This window comes from Danio aesculapii, chromosome 6, assembly GCF_903798145.1.
Source record: "Danio aesculapii chromosome 6, fDanAes4.1, whole genome shotgun sequence".
NCBI lineage: Eukaryota > Metazoa > Chordata > Actinopteri > Cypriniformes > Danionidae > Danio > Danio aesculapii.
Genome location: NC_079440.1, coordinates 11,881,776 through 11,906,109, shown reverse-complemented (window position 1 = coordinate 11,906,109; position 24,334 = coordinate 11,881,776). Strand labels below are relative to the sequence as shown.

General features: G+C 35.2%; 2 protein-coding genes across 2 annotated transcripts in view; one reads left to right on the top strand and one right to left on the bottom strand.

The window, feature by feature from the left end:
- The first annotated feature begins 6,271 nt into the window (after positions 1 to 6,271).
- On the top strand, positions 6,272 to 9,141 carry LOC130230351 (serine/threonine-protein kinase pim-2). The gene is given in 9 exon segments (XM_056459316.1): positions 6,272 to 6,831; positions 7,070 to 7,089; positions 7,091 to 7,165; positions 7,315 to 7,365; positions 7,461 to 7,839; positions 7,948 to 8,124; positions 8,320 to 8,465; positions 8,857 to 8,910; positions 9,007 to 9,141. Coding segments are annotated over 9 exon segments (1,536 nt in total). The 5' UTR covers positions 6,272 to 6,332.
- Positions 9,142 to 11,701: 2,560 nt separating this feature from the next.
- Positions 11,702 to 24,334, bottom strand: part of kalrnb (kalirin RhoGEF kinase b) — a 219,685-nt gene continuing 207,052 nt past the window's right edge. The window contains 7 exon segments of the mRNA XM_056459523.1: positions 11,702 to 11,878; positions 11,880 to 12,005; positions 16,555 to 16,697; positions 16,777 to 16,948; positions 20,807 to 20,992; positions 23,811 to 23,888; positions 23,978 to 24,028. Of these exon segments, the coding sequence (XP_056315498.1) occupies positions 11,786 to 11,878; positions 11,880 to 12,005; positions 16,555 to 16,697; positions 16,777 to 16,948; positions 20,807 to 20,992; positions 23,811 to 23,888; positions 23,978 to 24,028 (849 nt within the window). The 3' untranslated portion in view covers positions 11,702 to 11,785.

Below are 24,334 nucleotides of genomic sequence, written 5' to 3'. Positions count from 1 at the left end.
GTTCATCATGTTCTGAAGTCACCTGGATGAATGGCAAACTCTTGAGCAACACAATTACATGGCAAATTCCTGCCTCATACAATTTACCAGTGCTGCACTTACAGATACCCTAATAAAATCTGACTCCAGTATAAAAGTCCTCTTTTTTAATATTACTCGAGTCAAATTCAGAAGTATTTTCTTGATTTTTATTTTTATTTACTTAAGTAATAAAAGTAGAGTTACTTACTGATGAATGTTTATTTTGCAAGAATGCTGAATTACCAAATAACAAACACACTGAACCAGTGTGTAAAATAATTTACACTTGTTCATGAAACCAAAGTAAAAGCTTGTGAAATCACATTTACACACTGAACTCTATTCAGATCTGTTTGTAAAATCAGTTAATCATTTACTGTAGACTCACTCTGAATGAATCGTTTGAATCTGAGTTTTTAGCTGTAGACTCACTCTGAACTGATCGTTTAAATCAGCAAATCGTTACTGTAGACTCACTCTGAATGAATCATTTGAATCAGTGAGTTGTTTATTCCTTCACAGATGTCAGTCTAATTCACAAATGAATCGTTTAGTGCAATTTGTGAACCAATTTAACAGGATAACTGATAATATTCAGCTTTTTTTGTGTGTGAAATAAACACCGCTATCTTGTCTGTGAGCAGGTTGCAGTTTTTCCAATTCAAAGTAACATTTTGTTGAGGGAATTCAATGCAATATTCTGTCTAATATGTTAACAGACATAGTACAAAATACAGTAAGTAAAACATTGTTTAAGGCATTTAAAAAAAAACTTGAAGTGTGGTGCTAAAGTGTTGAAATGAATGTCTTTCGCACAAACAGGCTAACGTTAATACTGACAACTTTACATCTTTTTAGCTTTCATTTGTCACAAAACAGTCACAAAATAAGAAACCCTGCCACCTCGTGGTCATTTTAGTGTATTATATGTGGATTTAAAGCTCAAAATGATTTCAACCAACACCTTTTGAGACGTCACAACAATAATTTGTTGTCCCTTACTGAAAAAAAGTTTGTTTTTGTTAATTAATTTGGTTAATGTAATATTATTTCAACGCAGAATATTTTAAAACCCTCTATGAGGAGTTCATTAGTTCCCGGGCATGTTTTCGTAGCACTATATTTCCAAAGTGTTTTTTTCAGCCGGGATTTTAAATAGCCCTTACAGTTTTGCTTGTATAAAAAGGCTACTCGTCAAAAGCAGATTTTGTTTTGGCTACTTCACACTTTTTTTTTTCTCCCAAATATTCATGATAATCACAAGCAATCACTTACTTTCTGTCTACATTCAGCCCCTGTCAATGTGTGTATACCTTACAGCCAACATTGACACTAATTTAACTGTGATACAAATTATAATAGCTGCACATCACAACAAATGACGTCACTGATGAGCATTGTTTGGCACTTTGGTTAATCAGTGATATGAAAGCCTTTTCCTAGCTAACGTTATGGTTCAGTTAGTTTTTATTACAGGCCTACAATACCCAGCATAAATGAGTACACCCCATTTTGAAGATGCATATTTTTATCCATTTCTCTGTGAATATGGGTAAATAAATTGGTGCATTTGAACAAAACATATTTATTAAACAGATTTATTTATTAAAATAATATTTTAGTCACAGAACATCTTTAGAAATGGAAAGATAATACAATTAAACTCAACAAAATTGCATTTCTTTTTTATTTCTCTTGATTTTTGACATTTTTGATTAATATTTTCCCTATACATATAAATTTGGGCTGCTCATTTTTTAATCATTATTGTAATTATTTTGTTCAGGGTTTCCGCAGGGTCTTAAAAAGTCTTAAAATGTCTTAAATCTCAAATTCTAAATTTTAGGCCTTAAAAGGTCTACTGAAACATTGCGTTGCAGGTCTTAAATCTTTTTTGAACAGGTCTTAATTTTCCTTTGGTCATGTATTCCTACCCAATATGGACAAAGTCATACAATCACCAACAATCCATCTCAATAAAACTTTTAAAACATTTGTTTATTTTTTTATTATTATTTTAAAGAAAGTTTATATACAAGTAGAGCTTGCTTGTTAAAATATTTAAGATATTTTGTTAAGAAATATTAACATTTTTTATTATTAATTGATTATTGTATTATTAAATGTATTCAATTATAATAAACATCTTTTCTATCTGGGTCATTTGAAAAATTCCCTTGCGTTTAGCCTTTTATGAGTGAAATTTAATTCATAATGGCCTTAAAAATGTCTTTAAAACCTCTTAAATTTAACTTTAGGAAACCTGCAGAAACCCTGTTTGTTAGATTTGGCTTCAGTACTGACTAATCTAATGTACATGCACAAATATAATATTGTAAAGCTTTCTGACGAGTCTTCGCTGAGGTCAGCTTCCAGCCTCCGCCGCTGGACTGCAGCTCTGCACAAGACGTTTGGCCAGCGGAGAAATTAAAATGGTCGTCTTCAACTGAGCCTGGTTTCTCTCAAGTTTTTTTTCTTCACTTTTGCCAATTAATGAAGTTTTTTTCCCTCTCTGCTGTCGCCACTGGCTTGCATGGTTCAGGATCTGTAGAGCTGCGCATCGTTGGATTTGCTCTTCAGTGTTTGGACTCTCAGTAGTGATTATTAAACCACACTGAACTGAGCTCAACTGAACTGAACTGTTCCTATTTACTATGACCTTTTATGTGAAGCTGCTTTGACACAATCTACATTGTATAAGCGCTATACAAATAAAGGTGAATTGAATTTCTATAGAAAATATTCATTAAACCGAGAGATTTGTGTGGGGTGTACTCATACTAGATGCTGAGCACTGTATGTCAGAGGTAAGTTAGTGTTGATTTTGTTTCATTACGTTTTGTTAAAGTCCGTAATTCAAACTGTTTTATTATAATCAAAGTGTTTAAGTTAAGTTTAGTATAAAAACGATCAGCACCTTGATGAGAGTATAGATTTACTACAAATGGGCCTACTATGGTTAAGCGATGGTTGGTGGAGAAAAAAACACGGTTTATTTGCGGTTTTATTGTTGTTCAATTCAATTCAAAACTTAATTTCCAGACAAAAAGTTCATTAGCAAGAAAAAGACCTGTATCTAAAGTTCATGTATAATGACTGATAACTTTATTTTTTGTATTTATTTATTTTTAAACGTTGGCTGGATTATGACATTGATTTTTGCACTTCTGTGATTTTATATTTAGACAAGGATAAAAAGACGAGCTGATGACGCCAATTTCTTTTAAATAAAAAATCATTTAACACTGGATTTTATGGTGTAGCGTATGTATACATTGAAAGTCTGTAATGTGTCGTTTAACTGTCATCAGTATCTAATCTTATCACCAATTAAAATAAATCTTATCAAGGATTATACTAGACGAATTATTGATTTTGATATTAAAGGGTTCACTCAAAAATGAACATTACTCATTATTTACTCACCTTTGTTATTTTCAGACATAATGAGTTTATTTTGTTCTGTTGAACACTAAATAAGATATTTTGAAACCTGTGAGCATTAACTTCTATAAAATCAAAAACTATGCAAGTCAATAGTTATAGGTTTACAGCTTTTCTTCAAAGTATCTTCTTTTGCGTAAAACAGTTTGAGTGAGCTATCTCTTTAAGTAATACCTCAACAGACACACATGACACAGGCATCCTTTGTTTTCTGTGGAGAGTAAATAGTTCATTGTTTTGTCTTGTGTTTAAACCCTCTGATCCATGAATTATTCAACTCACAAAGTAAGTGAAATTCTCAAATGAATATAATAATCCCTGATCTTTTTCATTATGCATTTTGAGAGTTACCTAAGGTTATATTTGTAGGTCTCGCTCTGTAAATAGTATCATTGTCGTTCAAGTCATATATAGTTGAAGACAATTTCCCAAGTGGTTTAAACAGCAAGGGATTTTTTTTCACAGTATTTCCGATAATATTTTTTTTCTCTGGAGAAAGTCGTATTTGTTTATTTCGACTAGAATAAAACCAGTTTTTTGTTTTAGCCCCCTTAAAACCAGGCTATATATAGGCTTGATTGTCTACACAGCACACACCATCGTCACACAATGACTTGCCTAATTACCTTACGTGTCTAGTTAAGCCTTTAAACTGCACTTTAGGCTAAATACTAGTGTCTTAAAAAAGATCTAGTAAAATATCATGTAACAGTGAAACAAGAACCATCTTGAATAAACGGACACCTACTGTTGCATGTAGTGGTGCAACATTTTGACGTTTCATTCCTGCTGGAGAATTTTGTACGCTTCACTTGTAGCTACTTCTGTTTGCTTTTTCTGCAGACAACCTTTTGTTTGGACATTTTGTTTGCCCTTGTGGAAAAGAAAATAATAAAACTTAACCTTTATTAAGCTGTTCAAAAGAGATTTGGCATTTTTTAAGCACTTTTAATCATATATGCACCCCTCTGAAATGTACATCTGAAATTGCTTTAAAAAATACATAGAGAGTTAGGACACTAATGAGAGTGACTGAGGTGAGTTTCATGAATAGAAGCCTTTCCTTACAGAAGTTAAATAAATAAATAAATAGATTGACCTTTAATACAATACCAAGTTTAAGTGAATTATTTAATGTGTGGTTTAGTTTAAAACAGCAGCAACAATTTTATGTGTTCCATGTAGCCTAAATGTCATTTTAGGCTACAGTCAGTATTGTTATTTTACACATTCGTAAACCTAGCGCGTTTTAAAATGCGTTTCACTTCTTGTCCCTGCTTTATCCATCAAAATTACAATCATTTTACGTTTTAATCAATTATGGCCTTTATTTATTTATTTAGTAAATGTAGACTGAGAATGTTAATGAAAGTCTATGAGTGCGTTTTGCGGCAGGGGTGCGTTTCTTGGCACAACACCGGTTTAAACGATTTTTTGGATTTTCAGGTTAATGAGAAGAACAGAACTAATGTCGCAACACTGTCCCATAAACGCACATGCCAACTCAAGAGACATTAGAGTTTCCAAACTCGTCCATTTAGCATTAAACTGTTTTTAAGTTATAGACAGACTCAAATAAGTTGTTTATTTTACAAATCACATTTGTTACTTTTAAAGTTAATTAAAAATATATTATACATAACAATAAGGCAAAGATTGCAAATAAGAATACAACTTATTTATAAAAATTTTTTTATCAGTATTTGCCTTTTGCAGAAAAGCAATTCGATATAAAATATTGTTTGTTTTCAGACTGATGAAACAGCAAATAAAACGAAACCATCTGTTAAGATTTAGCCCAGTGGACATTTTTAATTGAGTTTTTCTAGCAAATAAATGTTTTAATGACAATATTCTTCTGTGAAATGATGAAGACGCGTTATAGGCCCGTTTGACATACAAAACACAAACGAACATTTGAGAACTTTTTTAGAGCTCTATAACGATGTATTACAACGTTTTGTATAGTTTTAACGTATTTTAAAATTAAAAATAAAAAGTATTTTAAATTAAACTAATGTGTTCCGTTTGATATTAACAATAAAATACATGTTCAGACCCAAAGAAACATGCAGAAAACGTGTTATTTCGATTAATTCCTTAAAATTTTAATTAATTATTGATTGATTTTTAATCTTTTGACACATGGGAAAATGAATTAAAATCATTTAAAAAGCATTATCCCACAACAAACTTTAAATGTTTCAAATATGTTTGATATTTACGGATATATAGGAGCCGAAAACCAACTGAAATCTGTGTCTTTTAATGTAGATAGGGAATGTTAAATATTTCGACAATTATCGACAGAAAACCATCAGTCTTTCTGTTGAGCTTATACAGCTTACAAAACTGATTTACAGGTCAGACAAATTGTTTGAAGGCCTATATTTCGTTCTTTGAACATATTTATCCACAAATACAATTTTAATAGGCTATATGTGTATGTACCCTATACATAAAAAAACATAATCATACATGTAAAATAATACACATAGAGTACATGCAGTAAAGCAACAATAAAATTACAAAGCATATTTATAAAATCTAGGCCTAAAGTTACTATAAAATTTTGTAGATTTTTAATGTAAAGATTTTAACTAAATATTGAAATATTTACATTTCTAAGAGGGTTCTGTCTCTGTACAGTTTGGACGGAACTATTGTTGTACGGCTTTAATTATTGTGGTTGGTTTTCCTTAAGGAGCTTATATATCATGTATAATTTCTCCCACTGAGTTTCAAACAATGACACAAACCTCTGCTCTCACGTCATATTTCGAATAGAACGTTTAGAATGTCTTGCGTTCTTAAACAGCTTCTCTGTACAGATTTGCCATTCTGCTTGATTTCTCCGTCTGCTTTACATGAACTCAACAGTGTTAGTGTTTCATCCACCCGCTTTTGTGATCATGGGACAGAAGAGAAAGAGAGATTGTTTTTCTGACAGCGATTGCGTTATTGTGCACAATTCCTATCTTGGTGCACAAACAAAATCCTGCCCCAACGAGGCCATCAACTATCTCCAGCCCGTTGAAGAGAGGCGGCCATCAAAAAAGATGAGGAGCAGGTCGCCCTCTAGTTACTTCTCTGCTCAAAGTGTCACCTCTGAGGAGAGAAATACTGAATATTATGATTCCTTCATGGATTGCTCTGTGGAGAATCATGAACTTCAGGATAATGACACCAGCAGCAGCGGCCTGAGTCTTGATGACAAGGCCAACTCTAGTTCCAGCTCCTCCAGCAGGACGTCCTGCTCCAACACTGCCTCCAGCAGGACGTCCAGCTCCAGCAAGACATCCAGCTCCACTTCCAGCAGCCCGTCCAGCTCCAGCAGCAGTCTTGGCGGTCAGCAGGACATTGACAGTAATTTGACCTCTACATGTTCTCTCAATATAATGTTCATGCTGTGCTCAAACAACATTATAATGTGTGTTAATTATCTACCTAAGTTTATTAGAGGCCTTTTACTTAAATTGAGTAGCAAATAAATGTGAAATATTCAAAATAATAGACAAATATTCTGTCAAATTCTGAATTAAAATGTCAGCTTTAATCCTCTTGTGATGTGTCCTCTAATGTTTGCTCATTTTACTTTTTGCAGATGAATATTTGGGCCGCTACAAGAATTGTGAAAAAGCTCGGTGAGGGAGGATACGGCACAGTGTTTGAAGCAGTTCGTGTGATGGATGGTCTTGAGGTATTATTATTTCTAGCAAGCAAAATATTTCTCTCAGTGTCTGTTCAAGTGTGTTTATTGTGTCACATGACACTAAAAAAGTTGAATGACTGATAATTTGAGCTCAGAACACAGGGCAACAATTACTAATGTTTTGTTTTGTTGATCAGGTGGCAATGAAGGTGGTTTTGAAGAGCAATGACCTGGATTATCTCAGCATTGTAAAGCAGCTCTCTTGGTTTTTACTTCAAGATATGTTAATTAGAGCCAAAAATGATTTTGAACATCACTGACAGCAAATGTCTTTCTTCTACAGCCTGGTCATCCTACACCCCTTCCGTTAGAGGTTGCTCTAACGATTCTTGCCAACGAAGGTCCAAGCGTTCCTCAGATAATCCAGATGTTGGAGTGGCAGGAGCGGCCCGACTCCTACATAATGATCTTGGAGCGCCCCTCACCCTGCGAAGACCTGTTTGATTTCCTGGAGCGGCACGGAGGAACCCTCAGCGAGAACATGACGTGGCACATCATGTGGCAGGTAGTGCAGGCTGCCCACATGTGCTGTCAGCGAGGGGTCCTTCATCGAGACATAAAACTAGAAAACCTGCTGATAAACAAGGAGACCCTGGAGGTGAAGCTCATCGACTTTGGCTGCGGTGAACTACTGAAGACCTCTGCCTACACAACATTCTGTGGTATGTGTTGTCCTTTAAGTCTGCAGTTTGAGACTTTAATTGTTCAACACCATATTTTGAACAGCATCAGCTTTCTTACTGTAACTAATGAAGAAAATCTTCTTTCAGGCACCGAAGATTACTGTCCACCTGAATACAGGTCTAGTGGCAGATATTACGGTAAAGCGGCAACCGTTTGGTCACTGGGGGTTCTCCTATATGAACTGCTGTGTGGAGAACCTCCAAAACACAGTGACCTGGAATTGACCAATGAAAGAATTTGGATCAAATCTGGATTGTCAAAAGGTGAGCTGGTCATTCATTACAGCACAGAAAGCCAACTGTTAATCTAAATCACACAGAGGAATAATTCAGTCATTTTCATCAGTTTTGGACCTCATGTTTCAGCACCATCAAATCTTATTGTTTGGATTGTGATTATTAAAGCACGTAGATGTAGTTTAGGTGATAATAATCAGACTCATCCATCTTTCTCCACAGAGTGTTGCCAACTGGTCCAGGCCTGCCTTCAGAGGAGCCCAAAGAAGAGGATTGCTTTGGGAAAACTCAGCAGCCATAGCTGGTTCAAGGTATTCAATTCTACAGTTTCTATCTTGAGCATTTTTATACAGGATGTTTCTACAAGTGTAACATGTAGAACAACATATGTGTGTGTGTTGCTTGTTTCAGGTCACCAGATAAAAAGATGAACAAGAAGAAGAAGGAAAAACTGTATTTGCACTATTTACCAGCTCCAGAGTCCTCCATCAAGACCTTTATATCATCTGACCTTCTACATCTTCTTGTCATGAGACTCAAATAAATCATTGTTTTACAAACATCATTGTGCCTGAACTTCCTGTAATGGATTGATGAGAAAATCAGCCTGCAAGAAGAAAACCAGAGCTGATTCTCAACACTACCCCAGTTCCAGTGCTGTGTGTCAACACTGTCCTCATCTGTCGAGACTCACAGATCCTGACAAAACTGTAACTGTCTTAGGAAAACTCGTCTCCTAATCCTGAACATGCTCTATAGAGGGACCCTCAAGAGCACAGGTGTCAAATCCAGTTCCTGTTGGGCCGCATCTCTGTACAGTTTAGTTCCAACCCTGCTTCAACACACTTACCTGTAGGTTTCACACAAGCCTGAAAGACTCAATGAGTTTGATCAGGTGTGTTTAATCAGGGTAAAGCTGAACTGTGCAGAGATGCGGCCCTCCAAGAACTGGATTTGACATGTGCTCAAGAGCATCCTGAGCAGCTGCATCAACTAAACTACCTCCAAACACACGCACTTATTCAGAGGAACTGTGTTTACTGATAAATATAATGTTTCTACATCTGTCTCACCTTCTGAATTGATTAATGTCTGTCTTACACTTTTGCACCAGGTTGCACTATGCACTTTACACAGCCAGGCAGTTTACTCTTTAATCCTTGGTTCTGAGGTGTTTTGTGTTGTTTATGTGTCTCTTATTGTTTTGTGTAGTTGTGTGTGGTTTTTATGTGGTAGCTAGATAAACATGGTCTCATTTCACTGTGTACTGTTGAGATGACAATAAAGCTCTTTGCAATTAAACTTGCTCTTCACTGTCTGAGCCGTCATGGTTTTTAAACGGTGCCTGTTGCAAGGTACAATCCTTCCCCAGTTTGATGATGAACATAACATTTCAGATTGAATGTTATTTTGTTGTTGGTCACTCTCTAATTAGGATTGACATTGTACACTCGTAAACGTAAAGCAAGTGATTTAAGAATATGTGCATCTAATAATTACTAGTAGTGTAACGGATCAGAAATCTCACTGTCGGATCACATTATGATTTTTTAGTTATGGATCAGACCATTTTTGTATCAGCCAGAAGGGGAGGAGACTATGTAATTTCCATTACCATTCCATTTCCATTCATTAACAAAAACGTACTTGCAAGACCTTTTGGTTTAACAGAAACTTCGAACCTGTATTTTATTACAAATAAAATGAAAGAAATAATCAGCTGAATAAAAAGAAACTGCTTAACAATTATTGGGTTAAATAATGTAACGCTGCCTACAACTTTTCAATTTTGAGCGAGAAGTTAAATGCACAGGACGGTGATTTTAATCTTTACCAATGAACATCAGTGGTTTTTATCTAAACTAGTAAACTGTATATCCCAGTACTTCTGTGGTTATTGACGGGTTGTAAACTAAAGACTGAATCTCTTTCTTGATTTTTTGCGTTTTTCATACACAGATTGAATGCATCGATTCGAAAAGATTAATAAACATACTGTATGTAAATCCCCGTCATTTGTAATTGATGTTGCGTGGGTGTTGAGATCCCGATCTTTTAATGATTAATCGTGCAGCTTACACTGAATGCGTTGATGCAGGCTAAACAAGTAGTGACAAAAAACACCTTTAATAACCTAAGAAACCCACCACATACCGAATAACCTACCTTGTCTTCTTCTGTCATCATAATATTTCACAGAAAATCCTAAATGCTTTCACACATGCGATTTGAATGAAGGAAGAGACGATCGCTCTGTGATTGTTACAAATTTAGGATCAATCTACAAGTAAAAAAATTGTATTAATCCTCGGGTCACGTGTGTTCCGAACCATGGGTTGTGATCCGTACGAATCACGGATTAACCGTGATCCATTACACCCTAATAATTACTGTAATATTGAGCATTTAAATTCGTTTTAAATTTCAGTTTGTCAATATTTGCATTTAAATAGTTTAGCTAATGTGCTAATTTAGCTTGTGCTAGTTTAGCTAACAGCTAATGGGAGACGAGCCGGATGTATAAATGACAGAGCACATCATATCCAAGATGAAAAATTGTCAGCTTTATTATGAACAACATTCCAGAGTTCAACAAGTGAAATACCTGCTAGAATTAGTTTATCTTTTATTTCCGTAAGGTTTATTTACACGTATATCTGAGATCTGAGCGCTGACAGTAGAGACTACTCTTCAGAAATCAACAACATCCACTTTTAGTCGACTAATTAGAGTAAACATCTGCTTCTGATATGGTTCAGATGATAAATTATTACATACTAAAATCTGATGGCGTCGAATGTAAAAATCAGAGGGTCAGGTTTTTGAAGGCAGTGCGGACTACCAGAGTTTTTTTGTTTTGTTTTATTTTCGCTCTTTTTTTTGGAGTGTTTTTCCTCTGCTGCGTAACTATAATGGCAATGTCAAAAATATTATGTACAAATTTAAAATGATACAGAATAATACATTTAAATCTTTAGTTACAAGTACAGTTATGAGCATTGTGACGAGTGTGATATTGCACAACTTTGCCGTCATTGCGATACTATTGTTGAAAAAGTGCAGAATACTTTGTACAGAACACTGGAACTGGTTGGCGGAACTGAACGAAAACGCCTAATATCGCTGTAAAAATAGACACTTGGGGGGGAAATAAACAAACAAATAAACCTTTCCAAAAATAAAATCTCATTAAACGAAAATATACACAGTGTGCAAATGACTTGGCATAGACAGACAGGGAAAAAGATAGAGCCCCATTGAAAAAAACAGTCCTGTTTCGTGTAATGGAGCGTGTCGATGAGAAAGGATGATGTTAACATCCATACACGGAATTCACTGACAAATTCACCTCAGTTTCCTCCTCTGTACAACACAATCTTTTTTATTATTATTATATTATTATTATCAATATAAAATATCTCCTTTGTTTCTCTATTGTTTTTAATTTTTTATATGTATTTTCCCCATATTACCTATGGGAGGTGATGTCGCACCTTTTTTTTCTCGCAGCGTGCATCTTTAGTCTTCAACTTACGGCAGGCAGGCGGAAGAGGCGGGACTTCCTGACCAATCGTAGTTAGCGGGATGTTGAGTGGCAGTCTCTTCTCTTCCCCTAGAGTAGGCTGGTGAAACTGAAGGTGAATGGGAGTAGTGGTTTTATTCCGAGGTGTTTGAGGAGGGCGTGGCTTTACCGGGTCGAGGAGAGCACGTGACTCGGCACCCAGCCCTCTGCAGCAGGTGATTGGCTGTTTGCAGGTCGATAAACCAGGCACATGTTCTGGCTGACTGGACGCCAGGATCTGCACCTTCTCGCCGACCACCACGCAGATCTCGTCTTCCTTCACCGCGTTGTAGTCCTGCGTCACTAGCACCAATGACAGACCGTTACACTCGCCCTCGTCTGGATCCTGAAGACACACACAGTAAGAACTCACTCGATTAGCAGTTGATTTAAAGAGGCCATCATCTTCTGACATTCAGTGGAAGTGAATTTTTTTTTTTCTTTTCAAATATTTCCCAAATGAATGTTAAACAGAGCAAGGAATTTTTTCACAGTATTTCCTATAATATTTTTTTCTTCTAGAAAAAGCCTTAATTAGTTTTATTTCGGCTAGAATAAAAGAGTTTTGTCCTAACAAACACCTGAAATGTATATTTTAGAAATGTCTTCTATTTCTTGCAGCTGAACAACAGGACAAACTGACAATGAGCACGTCATGTACATTGACGGAGGGGACGTGTCCCCACTAATGCCCCTTAACCATTTAAATGTCCCCACCAATAATTTAATTCACAAAAAATATATATATATATATATATATATATATATATATATATATATATATATATATATATATATATTATATATATATATATATATATATATATATATATATATATATATATATATATATATATATTATAAAAAAAATCCTACTTTAATAATAATATTAATTATTATTATTATTATTATTATTATTATTATTAAGTAGGATATTATTAAAGTCTACTTTTACAATTTGACACATGCAAACCACTGCAGAAATGTTCAAACCAACAGGCCCGTGTCATATACAGTACAGATAATAAATAACCTACTATTAATTAAAAGCATTAATTCTCTTCTCGAGTTGCACCGTGATTGGCTGTGCCTTTCCCCGCTCTCACATGAGAGGCTGTAGCCTAGTTGCATTCAGATCAGGTTCAGATAAAAGCAGCGAGCGCCAAAACTGTGCAGGTGAATTACCCCGTGCAGAATAAGGTGTGTGAGGTGGGTGACATACACAAGTGAGGATGGGGGCAGAAAAAAATAAAGGGTGAACATAAGGAGCTGTTTTCAACGAAAAGTTTAAGTTCACATATTGCTCAAGTTCGCTACCAAAATGGTCCATCATAATAATGCTGTTAATGCTCATGTTTTTCCCTCCTTTAACGCACAGTCTTATGTTATAGCAGACTGATATAGTCTGTGAATATCCTAATATGCCCTGAAAGCTAACTGTAAAAGTACAGTTGAAGTCAGAATCATTAGCCCCCCTTTGGATTTAAAAAAATAATAAATTCCCAAATGATGTTTAACAGAGCAAGGAAATTTTCACAGTATGTCTGATAATATGTTTTCTTCTGGAGAAAGTCTTATTTGTTTTATTTTGGCTAGAATAAAAGCAGTTTTTTTTTACATTTTAGTATCAAAATTATTAACCCCTTTAAGCTATATATTTTTTCAACAGTCTTCAAAACAAACCATCATTATACAACAACTTGCCTAATTACCCTAACCTGCCTAGTTAACCTAATTAACCTAGTTAAGCCTTTAAATGTCTGTATAGAAGTCTCTTGAAAAATATCTAGTCAAAAATTATTTACTGTCATCATGGCAAAGATAAAATCAATCAGAAAAAAATCTTCTCTTCGTTAAACAGAAAATGGGGGAAAAATAAACAGGGGGGCTAATAATTCTGACTTCAACTATATATATATATATATATTTTTTTTTTACTGAAAGCAGCAGCGGATAGTTCACCTCAGATCATGAAAATAAAAAAATTATAAAAAACTAATCATGTTCAAGATGTTTAATATGTATTAATTAGATCATAAACCTTACTATTTTATTGGAGTGCAGTGAGTGCACTATTCTGTGCTTCTGAATGGCTGTATTTAAATCTATGTCGTGTTCTGTCGTGTTTCGTCTTGTGCAAACAACCAAATATCACTAAATAATCACATGGTTTCCGCTACATTCATTCTTCCATGGCAGGGCGCCACGCCAAATTCATCCCGCCACGGCTACACACGCTTCTCATCTCAAAACATGTAATTTTTTTAATAGTAGTAAATTTTTTTAACCGTAGTAGTGCTGTGCGTCATTTATGAAACCCTTCAAGGTTACGTGCTGACTGACTGACTGCCTGACTTGACAGGTGCGTGATGCGTGAGGCCAGCAAACACGACGTATAGCCGTTTCACTTTACTTCAGGACGCATTAATGGCGCTCTGTAGGTCTATTGGAGACATTTATAAATATTCCTTGCAAATCTAATAAATGTTGGAGACATACTCGTTACATAAACGCACTAAATCGCACCTCAGCAGCGTTTATTTGAGAGCGCACAAGAAGATCTGCGCGCTCTTAAAGCGGCTTATATTTGAGGGGGAGGCAAGAAGTTTTGTGCACGAGCAGAGGAAATCGGCGTGCAAGCAAAGAGATCCGCATGCTCGTAGGCTATTACATAAATGCGATCTCGACTTCTAATACTGCGCTCACAACATTTGTCATTGAAATAACGCCACAGGTAGTTAGTAGATCTGTGTAAAAAAGACCTGCCACCACAGCTGGAAAAAATCCTGGAGGAAACACTGATCAATAATCATGATATCCAGAAAAATTTGTCTAAACGGTTTAAAATTATTAATTGTGAACCAGCAAAACACATCAGAATCTGAGAAAGATTTCTGGATGATCATGTGACACTAAAACACTGCATAAGAATGAATTATTCCAACATTCATTCGAACATTTTGACTTCAGCGAATGTTCAAATAGCTGAACACTACAGGACAAATCAGGGCAGAGCTTGGCGCAGACAGAAGTCTGTTCTTCAGGGCCTCCGCCTGCATCAACCTTGACCCGGCACTGGCACGAGAAATAAATAGCCGAGCAAAAGCCTTAGCTTTGAGACATTTAAAAATAAAAAGTAGCAGCAGCTCCTCCAGTCTGCTGTTCAGTGACAGTGTGATTTATTAGGGACACAGAAGAAAGCAGAATGTGCCAAGGCCATGATATGAGGAGAGAGAGAGGGAAAAGGGAACAGAAGAAGGAGAGAAACAGGTAGAGAACAAGACGAAAACTAGGCCATTCCCCCCACTAAGAATAGCCAGCAGCTCCTCTACTTCACCTCAAAGACAATCGACTGGAACTGAACAGCACTGCAGAGCAGATACATTGAGTGACCAATCCTCAGACCAGACTACTGTCAACTAATTAAGCCTAATTACATCTATCTGGCCTGGATGAGACACTTATTAAAATGCTGAGGGTAAGTAATTGATGTAGTTAGATTATCTATGAGCACACATTGCTGTTGAGATAATTGGTCTCCTGTCACCGGGTGTTTTCACGCTACAGCTTCAGTTTCTACGTCAGAGTTCGAATAGTTTGGTAGTTGTAAAAGTGGTGAGAGAGGAAAAAAAAAAAATCAAGGTTTTATGATTTTCTAAAGCTAAGATTTCTTTTCATCAGAGAAGCCTGGAGAAGTTATGTACTTTCCACAAAAATGTGAATATTTTTGAATATTTTCAACATAGTTAACAACAAGACATGTTAACCGATCAACAAATAATGATATTATAATAATTTCTGATTTGGTTTTGTTGTCATAAATAAATAATCTCTTTCTCTCTCTCTCTCTCGTATATATATATACATAAGTATAAGTATTCAAGTCAGGTGATTGGCTGGGCCATTCTACAGCTTGATTTTCTTTCTCTGAAAGCATTTGAGAGTTTCCTCAGCTGTGTTTTAGATCATTGTCCTGCTGAAATGTCCACCCTGGTTTCATCTTCATCCTCCTGATAATGTAGATGTTAGACTGAAGCAGCTAATATCAATTCACATTGAGGAAGGGCAGAGAGTTGCTGAATAATTTTGAGAGATTTCTACACCTTCCCTTCTTCATGTGTTCAACACTTTTCCCTGTGTCATTTCATTTTATTACTAATAACTTCATTTGTATACTAATTAGATTTGTTTTCTTTGCATATATGGATTTGTTGCTACCTTTAGAAATATGTTTTCTGCGAAAAATGGTGACTTAATGGTGTCTAATGGTGTTTAATACTTATTTTTCCAGCTGCATATATAAAAACTAAATTTGAAGAAAGAAACTCAATATTTTGATCAAATAAATGCAATATTATAAGCAGAAGAGACTTTTTCTGATAAATACAAACTTAAAATATGTTTAAACTTAAACTTGTAAACTTAAAAGTGAATTTGTTTTCAGTGCATGATGAAAAAACATGCAGATTCTGCGCTTAAACCCTTAAAAATAGTAATAATAACAATTCATAAATAACAGTATTTGATCTTTTCTTCAACAAACATTGATATTTCTTCAAATTAATTGCTATATTAAAGGCAGATATACACATATTAAACACTTTTATGAGAGAAAGAGTCTCTGAAAGGTTTTAAAAGCAATGAATGTTTCCCTTTGTCCATGTTTTTGACACAAAACTTCATGTGATTGCGTTCGGAATCAGCCAGGTCATAAAATCATGTGATATATCACTGCGTCTGTATGATTTTCACATAAACTCACTCACCGACATGTTCTTGAACATACAATCTGACCATCACAGTTTGCACCGTGTAGTATGCCAGCCTCAAGTAACCTTTGTTCTAAAAACGGTTCATATATGGGATGTATTGTATCTAATATTTCTGATGCTCACCTCCTCTGCATGCTTATTGTTCTTGTGGGCGGGGCTTCCGTTGGGGGCGGTGTTTGGTTTGAGGGGCGTAGAGGGGTGCGAGGACGAGGAACGGTTGCTGTTGGACAGCTGAGTGGTCAGAGCTGCCTGTGGATTCTGAAGAGCTGAACACAAACATTACACACACTGAATGAACTGATATCTCTTTGCTGATGAACTGACACTAACTGAAGATGGGTTTACCTGAGAGGAAGTTGAACTGCATGTCCAGCAGTTCTCTGATGCTCTGCACCCACTCTTTCTTGATGTCGACGTTTGCGGCCTGTAGCGTCAGTCGTTCAGACGAGCCTCGACACACCAGGACAAACTTACACGGGTCGCTTTCCACTTGCTCCTCCATGCTCAGGTAACTCACCTGCACACATCAACAATCAGAGGCCTGCTTTACACTGTTAATAACCATGCATGTAGCATTCCCAAATAGTAGAGCATGGCGCTAACAACACTAAGGTTGTGGGTTTGATTCCCAGACAAGCAAGAATTGGTCAAATGCTTCATGGTAAACCACTCTGGGTGTGTTTCCCAAACAACGACGTTACTCGCGGCTGAACTATCATAGTACGATGCATCGTTTGGGAAAAGAACGATGTAGTGACAAGTGTTTCCCAAAACTTGTAGTTCCTTTGTCGCAGATTCATTGTTTAAACCACGTTAGTTATAACGTAAAACACTCATAATGATGCTCTAAATGGGGTGGTAACAACTTTTTTAGAGAAGAACCCCATCATTTCTTTGTGCAAATTATATTGTTTTACACACACGTATTTAAAAAAAATCCAATATTAGTTTTGGTAAAAACATGCACTCGTTTTCTATATTAATTGAAATATATGTAAACGGCACATATAGAGTCTATGTTTCCTTTACAAATATTATTGAGAACATTACATATTCTAATGTAAAACATGAAATCACTTACAAAAGCTAACACGTATTCTAATATCATATATAAATCATATAAATAAATAAACAATGAGGCCATTTATTAAGAAAAGAAATTTAATATTTATTATTTATTAGGAAATGAAAAAAATTACACTTTAATAATAATATTACTGATATTGATGATGATGATGATGATGATGATGATTATCATCATTAAGTAGGATATTGTTTATTTATTTTTTATTTTTTGAAAAGTCTACTTTTACAATTTGACACATGAATCACAGCAGAAATGTTCTGACCAACAGGCCCATGTCATATACAGTACAGATACTTAATAAATAACCTACTACAAATTAAAAGCATTAACGTATGCTATGTTTTTTGTTTTCACAAGTTTTGGAGACATAACGTAAATTCCGCTGTTAAATAATAGGTCACCTATAGCTTTCGGCATGAGCCACGGCTGTGTTCAAAATGACATCAATGTTTTTAAAGTGCACTGCAAAGAGAGCGTCATTGTTTAAAAAATCTTTAAAAATGCTTTGAAAGCAAATTACACCTAAGAGAGATGACTTTAATACTTTTTTTAATCATTCCAAGTTTAAGTGTTAGAATGTTCTAAATGAAAAGGGCATAGGGGGGATAACTGGAAATAGTACACAGCCAGGAACTGTGTTTCTAACTACAGCTCCAGAGGTGTAGTTGCAAGCATGGAAATTTGCGATGCAGTTTGCGAATGTTCGTTGAAATGACGGATTTGGGAAACACCAAATCAACAAACTATGTACGAACGACGCACCTTGCGACCTTAGTTGGCTAACGATGGTTTTCGGAAACGCACCCCTGGATAATAGCATGGCTAAAATGCAATGTAAAATGCATCTTGGTTGGTAGGACCACAAATAGACAAGCAGAAAACAGTCTTTTTTTAAACCTGGTGCTTACAGGTGGCTCTTGTGTACACTTTTCTAATGATAGAGGGCCAATTGTGACCTGTTTGACTGTCTTTCTTCTGTTGAGCAAAAAATAAGATATTTTGAAGACTATTTTGTAACAATTGACTTCCATATGTTTTCTTTTATTATGGAGGTCAATGTTTTTAGCCATCTTCAAAATCTTCTTTTAGGTTCAGCAGAAGAAATAATCTCATAAAGTTTTGGAACTAACTGTACATCGTACATGGTGAATCTCTTTAAAGCAATGAAACCAACTGAATTTACTTCATCAAGCGGATTGTCTACATTTGTCAAATGTTTCAGAAAGTAATTCGACTGATCTTTTTCATGCAAAGAATAAGACATGGTCATTAAGTCAAAGTCTGGTCCTTGACTGAAATTGTGTCCCTCTATGTTGCTTTGTATAAAATAGTTTGATTCATGATTTATGAAATAAAACATTCACAAAACCATATTTCACCAAAAAATACACATCTAATTCATGGATGCTGAGAGAATGGCTAACTTGTAGTCAGTCTTATTCTTGTGAATGCAGAGCTTAAACAAATAGCTGTGTATTTACAGGGTATATACAGGACTCAGAGGGTAAAATTCAATAACTTTTAAGACCTTTTTTAAGACTCTTTCGATACATTTTAAGACCTCATCGCCACTTTAGGTCTGAAAATGTAACATTGGCGAAATTTTAAATATATTCACTAAATACTGATGGTAAGAAACGAATCCTAAACTAAAACATTATTCATATACTTTATAAAAATGTTAATCCAGAAGGTTTCACCTATACTGTAGAACAGCAGAAATAATAATGCTGTCTCGGTTACTGCAGTAAACAAAGCAGTGTGACATCAAATATAGCAGAATTTGATCGATATTATAAACTACACAGCATCCCAAAATTTCAAACTTTAGCAAACAACTATAATTATACAACTGTATAATCAAAAATGATGCAAAAATGTAACACATTGTAACAGCATTTAAGACTTTTTAAGGGTCTTCAATTTCTCTAAATTGATTTATAAACTTTTAATACTTTTTAAGACCCCGCGAACACCCTGATTTAAAGCAGAGATGCCCAGCGTAGGGCCCACGGGCCAAAGTTGGCCCATAGTAACCTTTGACTTGGCCCACCATCCCATTTGAAAAGAGAGGGAGAATGTTGAAAAGGTGGTTGGGGCGAATGCCAGAGATCGTTATTTCAATTTTAATGAAACCCTTTGTTTTATTGCTGAGCCACAAAAAAGCCAGCTGAAATTTAATGTTATAATTAAATGTTGTAAATGAATCAGACTTTTAAAATGTAAAAGCTGTCAACAAAAAGCAATGCACAAGACATCGGCGAGCAAATCAAGGCAAAGGCAGGTCGACATTGAACTCCAATGTGTTATAAATGGTATTGTTTACAGTATGTTTTAACTATAATAAGTTCATTATAAAATGTTACAAATGACACTGCATTAGCTAGGATGATTTAAAGCACTGCTTTCTAGCTATTTTAAAATATTACCAAATAAATACGGAAATAACCCATGGCAAATGTAATGTAATATGGTGTGATATATTTGGCTTGGTTTATATTCGGCCCACATCCCTCAATCAAGTTTGGTTTTTTGGCCCTTTATAAAAAAAGGTTTGGGCACCCCTGATTTAAAGGCACAGTATGTCATTTTCACCACTAGAGGGCACATATTTACAACAAACAAAGGCATATATTGATGACAAATGACTGTGTGGAATCATGGGATCATGGGATAAGCTGAACTACTTATTATCATGGTAGCATGAAGCAGAGTAAGACTAAAAACTGAAAGTCAAACCTGAGCGCTAAAGCAAATGTTGATGAAAGACACAAAAGCAGCAGAACTTTTATTATGCCACAGTCTACCGATTCCAGTTCTTCCACTCGTGATCACAGTTTAAAGCTCTGTTATAAGTGCAGTCTAATGAAACACAGAACATATTAAAGCATCTTTAGTGTTTGCCTGTTTTCTATGAGGGCTTGTGACATCATTAGCATAGCCACAAATGACCCAGACCATGTCAATAGTTAAAATAGTTTATTTCTCTGAATTTGAACATTCTTTGAAACATTTGGGATAATGTAAGTGCATAAATCAACAAAATATATACACTGTTGTGGTTATTTTTGGACATTTCAATAAAAAAAAACTCTTTATCAGAATTTTAGCTGTTGGATTTCAGCCAATTTTACCACATCAGAGATTTTATTAAGGTATTCATAAAGCCACTGGCTTATTGTCATTTATGGATGATATAGAGAGCTGCAACTTTACTTTCTGCTCTAATAACTGTGTGACAACACTTGACTTATGAAGTGAATGTAAAAGCCTATGACGTGAATGTACCTTGATGCTCTTCTTGAACTGGTATCCTGGTGTGGAGGAGCCTTTGCGGAGCAGCTCGCTGAAGATGACGATCTGCTCGAAGAGGAACACTCTGCGCTCTTTACTGCGGGACAGAACAACAGAGTCCTGCTCTGTCACGAAGAACGTGTCCTGCTGCAATAACTTTCCCTGAGCGGTCAACTTCCCCTGCGTGAACAAACAGACATGGCCCTCAACAACCATCCCAGCACTAATACACACATAGAAATAACATTATGACACTGGGGATAATGACATTTGAAAAATTATGAAAAAAGTCATACAAATATTATACTGGTAATGTAAATGTATTAGTTGTATGTTTCAATGCTATTATTTATTATCTATTATTTGCTTTATTATTACTCAAATAACTTAATAAAGTCATCTGGAATGGCAAAGAAAGCGTTCTTGCAGGACTCCCAGAGTTCATCAAGATTCTTTGGATTCATCTTCAGTGCTTCCTCCTTTATCTTACCCAATAATGCTTTATCTTGCTCAATAATGTTCATATCTGGTGACTGGGCTGGCCAATCCTGGAGCACCTTGACCCAGATCAACAGATGATTCATCTGAAAAATCTACCTTTTTCCAAATTATTTTTTCCAAATGAATTAAAAGTCAAGTTATTATTTGTTGCTCTTACAACTGGGATCGATGACAAGACTTTTGTCAGGTGAGTGTCCTTGTTTGGACTTAAAAAAATGTTATTATTACTTTATTTGTATAATTACAAAGCAAACCTATCAAAAACAGCCATAATATTAGTATATTAGTTTTATATCTATATTTCTGTTATAAAAATAAACTATTATTATTATTCTATTGCAAATTATAATAATATACAATACAATAATAATAATAATAATGTTATATTTTGATTGTTTTATTGTATATTACTAAAATAATCTAATAATAATAATAGTATATTTTTATAACAGGGAGGGCTGGTAACTTTTTGTTTTTGTAGCACATTTGTACCAGTTCATCATCTAATATTTCAAGATTCTCAGCTAAAAGTGATTTCCTGAACTGGATAACACACTAGCTGGCTGTCTAACTGGTAGTTGAATGCATGCAGTGTCTATGTGGCCTGTATGTGTGTGTGACATCTGCTTTTGTCAGATGCAGTTTGTTCAGGAAATTCCTCATTAAAACACTCATAGCTTTCTGCATCTGGTGTGTTTGGAACGTCATTAGATTGTTAGTCTATAATGTCACACACTGTACGCTGAACACAAAGGTCAAAAGAGTTCAGTCACTTCCACATACTCTATTATAACTAAAAATAAGTATTTTGTATCAATATTAACATGATGTTTAATTCGTTTGCTTTGAGTTAATTAGAAAATAGAAAGTTTTGCTAAGGGTGGCGCGGTGGCTTAGTGGGTAGCGATGTCGCCTCACAGCAAGAAGGTCCCTGGAGTTTGTATGTTCTCCCTGTGCTGCCGTGGGTTTCCTCCGGGTGCCCCGGTTTCCCCCCACCGTCCAAAGACATGCGCTACACTGTAGGTGATTTAGGTAAGCTGAATTGTCTGTAGTGTATGTGTGTGAATGAGAGTGTGTGGGTGTTTCCCAGTGATGGGTTGCAGCTGGAAGGGCATCCGCTGCGTAAAACATATGCTGGATAAGTTGGCAGTTCATTCCACTGTGGCTTAGTCCCTTTTTTTAAATAATGGGACTAAGTTGAAAAGAAAATGAATGATGAAAAGTGTTGTCAAAGTATGTAATAATAATAATAATAATAAAATGTACAAAATGAATAAACAAATATTTTAATTGTTGCTAAAGTATATCTTCATAATAATAATATTATTAATAATTATTATTATTATAATTTTCTTTGTAGCAACAGTAAAGTTGCAAGACGAATATATTAATATTATGGTTGCTGCTTAAGTATATTGTCAAAATAAATAAATAAATAATAATTATTATTATATTTGTCTTTATAGCAATAATAAAATTACAAATTAATATACTAATATTTTGGTTGTTTGTAAATTATATGTTAATAATAATAATTAAAAGGATTATGATTATTATTTAGCAACAGTAAAGTTACAAAATATTTATCAAATATTACTGTTGTTGCTTAAGTATATTGTCAAAATAATAAGAGCTATGTTTATGATTATGATTATTTATAGCAACAGTAAAGTTACAAAATAAATATACTAATATTATTGTTGTTACTTATGTATATTGTCAAAATAATAATAATTATTACAATTATTTAAAGCAGCACGGTGGCACAGTGGGTAGCACAATTGCCTCACAGCAAGAAGGTTGCTGGTTCGAGCATCGGGTGGGTCAGTTGGCATTTCTGTGTAGAATTTGCATATTCTCCCCGTGTTCGCGTGGGTTTCCTCCGGGTGCTCCGGTTTCCCCCACAAGTCCAAAAAAAAAAAACATGTGGTATAGGTGAATTGGGTAAGCTAAATTGTCCATAGTGTACAGTATGTGTGTGAATGAGTGTGAATGGATGTTTCCCAGTGATGGGTTGCAGCTGGAAGGTCATCCGCTGCATAAAACATATGCTGTTTATTTTTCCTTATAGCAATAACAAAATTAATATGCTAAAATAATCAGTTTTGTTTGGCTTCATAAAATTATTTGCTATAAAATCATTCTTGAATCATTTTTCTGTTGACAACACAGCTGAATGTAAGCAGAAAGTGTATCCTTATCAAAATACGAGCGTACAAAGCAGATTGGTCCATTGTTAGACCGCCGTTTCAGTATAACCCTGATGTGAGCACAATAATAGTCCTCTATTATTACACTACTAGATGCCTCATCTTACTCTGAGTAATTATAACAGCCAGTGTCATTTTACAGCTGCCATTAACAGCTTCTGGAAGTCCCCCAAACACAATTCACTCTCATTTCAACTACATTTTCAATTATAATAATTACAGTTATATAACAGCATGTGCTTCATTTACTCTAGTCAGGCCAGGTGTTTTTGTTCTTGGAGTTTTACCTCATAGCCCTGCAGTCGTCCGAGATTCATCATGTCATTACACTGTTTGGGCACCAGAGACATGAGCTCAACTGCTTTCTACAGGGCACAAAACACACAGTAATGTCAACGCATGACTGAAGTCTAGGACACATATAGAGTATCTATTAATAGCTCAGTTCACCTACCTCGATCTCTTTACAGTCCAGACCTGCTTTAGTGCTGTACTTCAGAAAGTCCTTCAAATAAAGAACAAAAGAAAGATAAGACACTTCAAATAGGATAATAATCAGATTCTTTTTCATGCAAAGAATAAAACATGGTCATTAAGTCAAAGACTGATCATTGACTGAAATTACGTCCTTCTACATGTATGTTGCTTTGAATATCATTTGATTCATGATTTTATGAAATAAAACCTTCACAAACCTGTATTTCGACAACAACAACAAAAAAATACACATCCAATTCATGGATGCTGAGAGAATGTGCAAGAAGGCTAATTTGTAGTCAAATTTATTCTTGTGAATGCAGAGCATAAACAA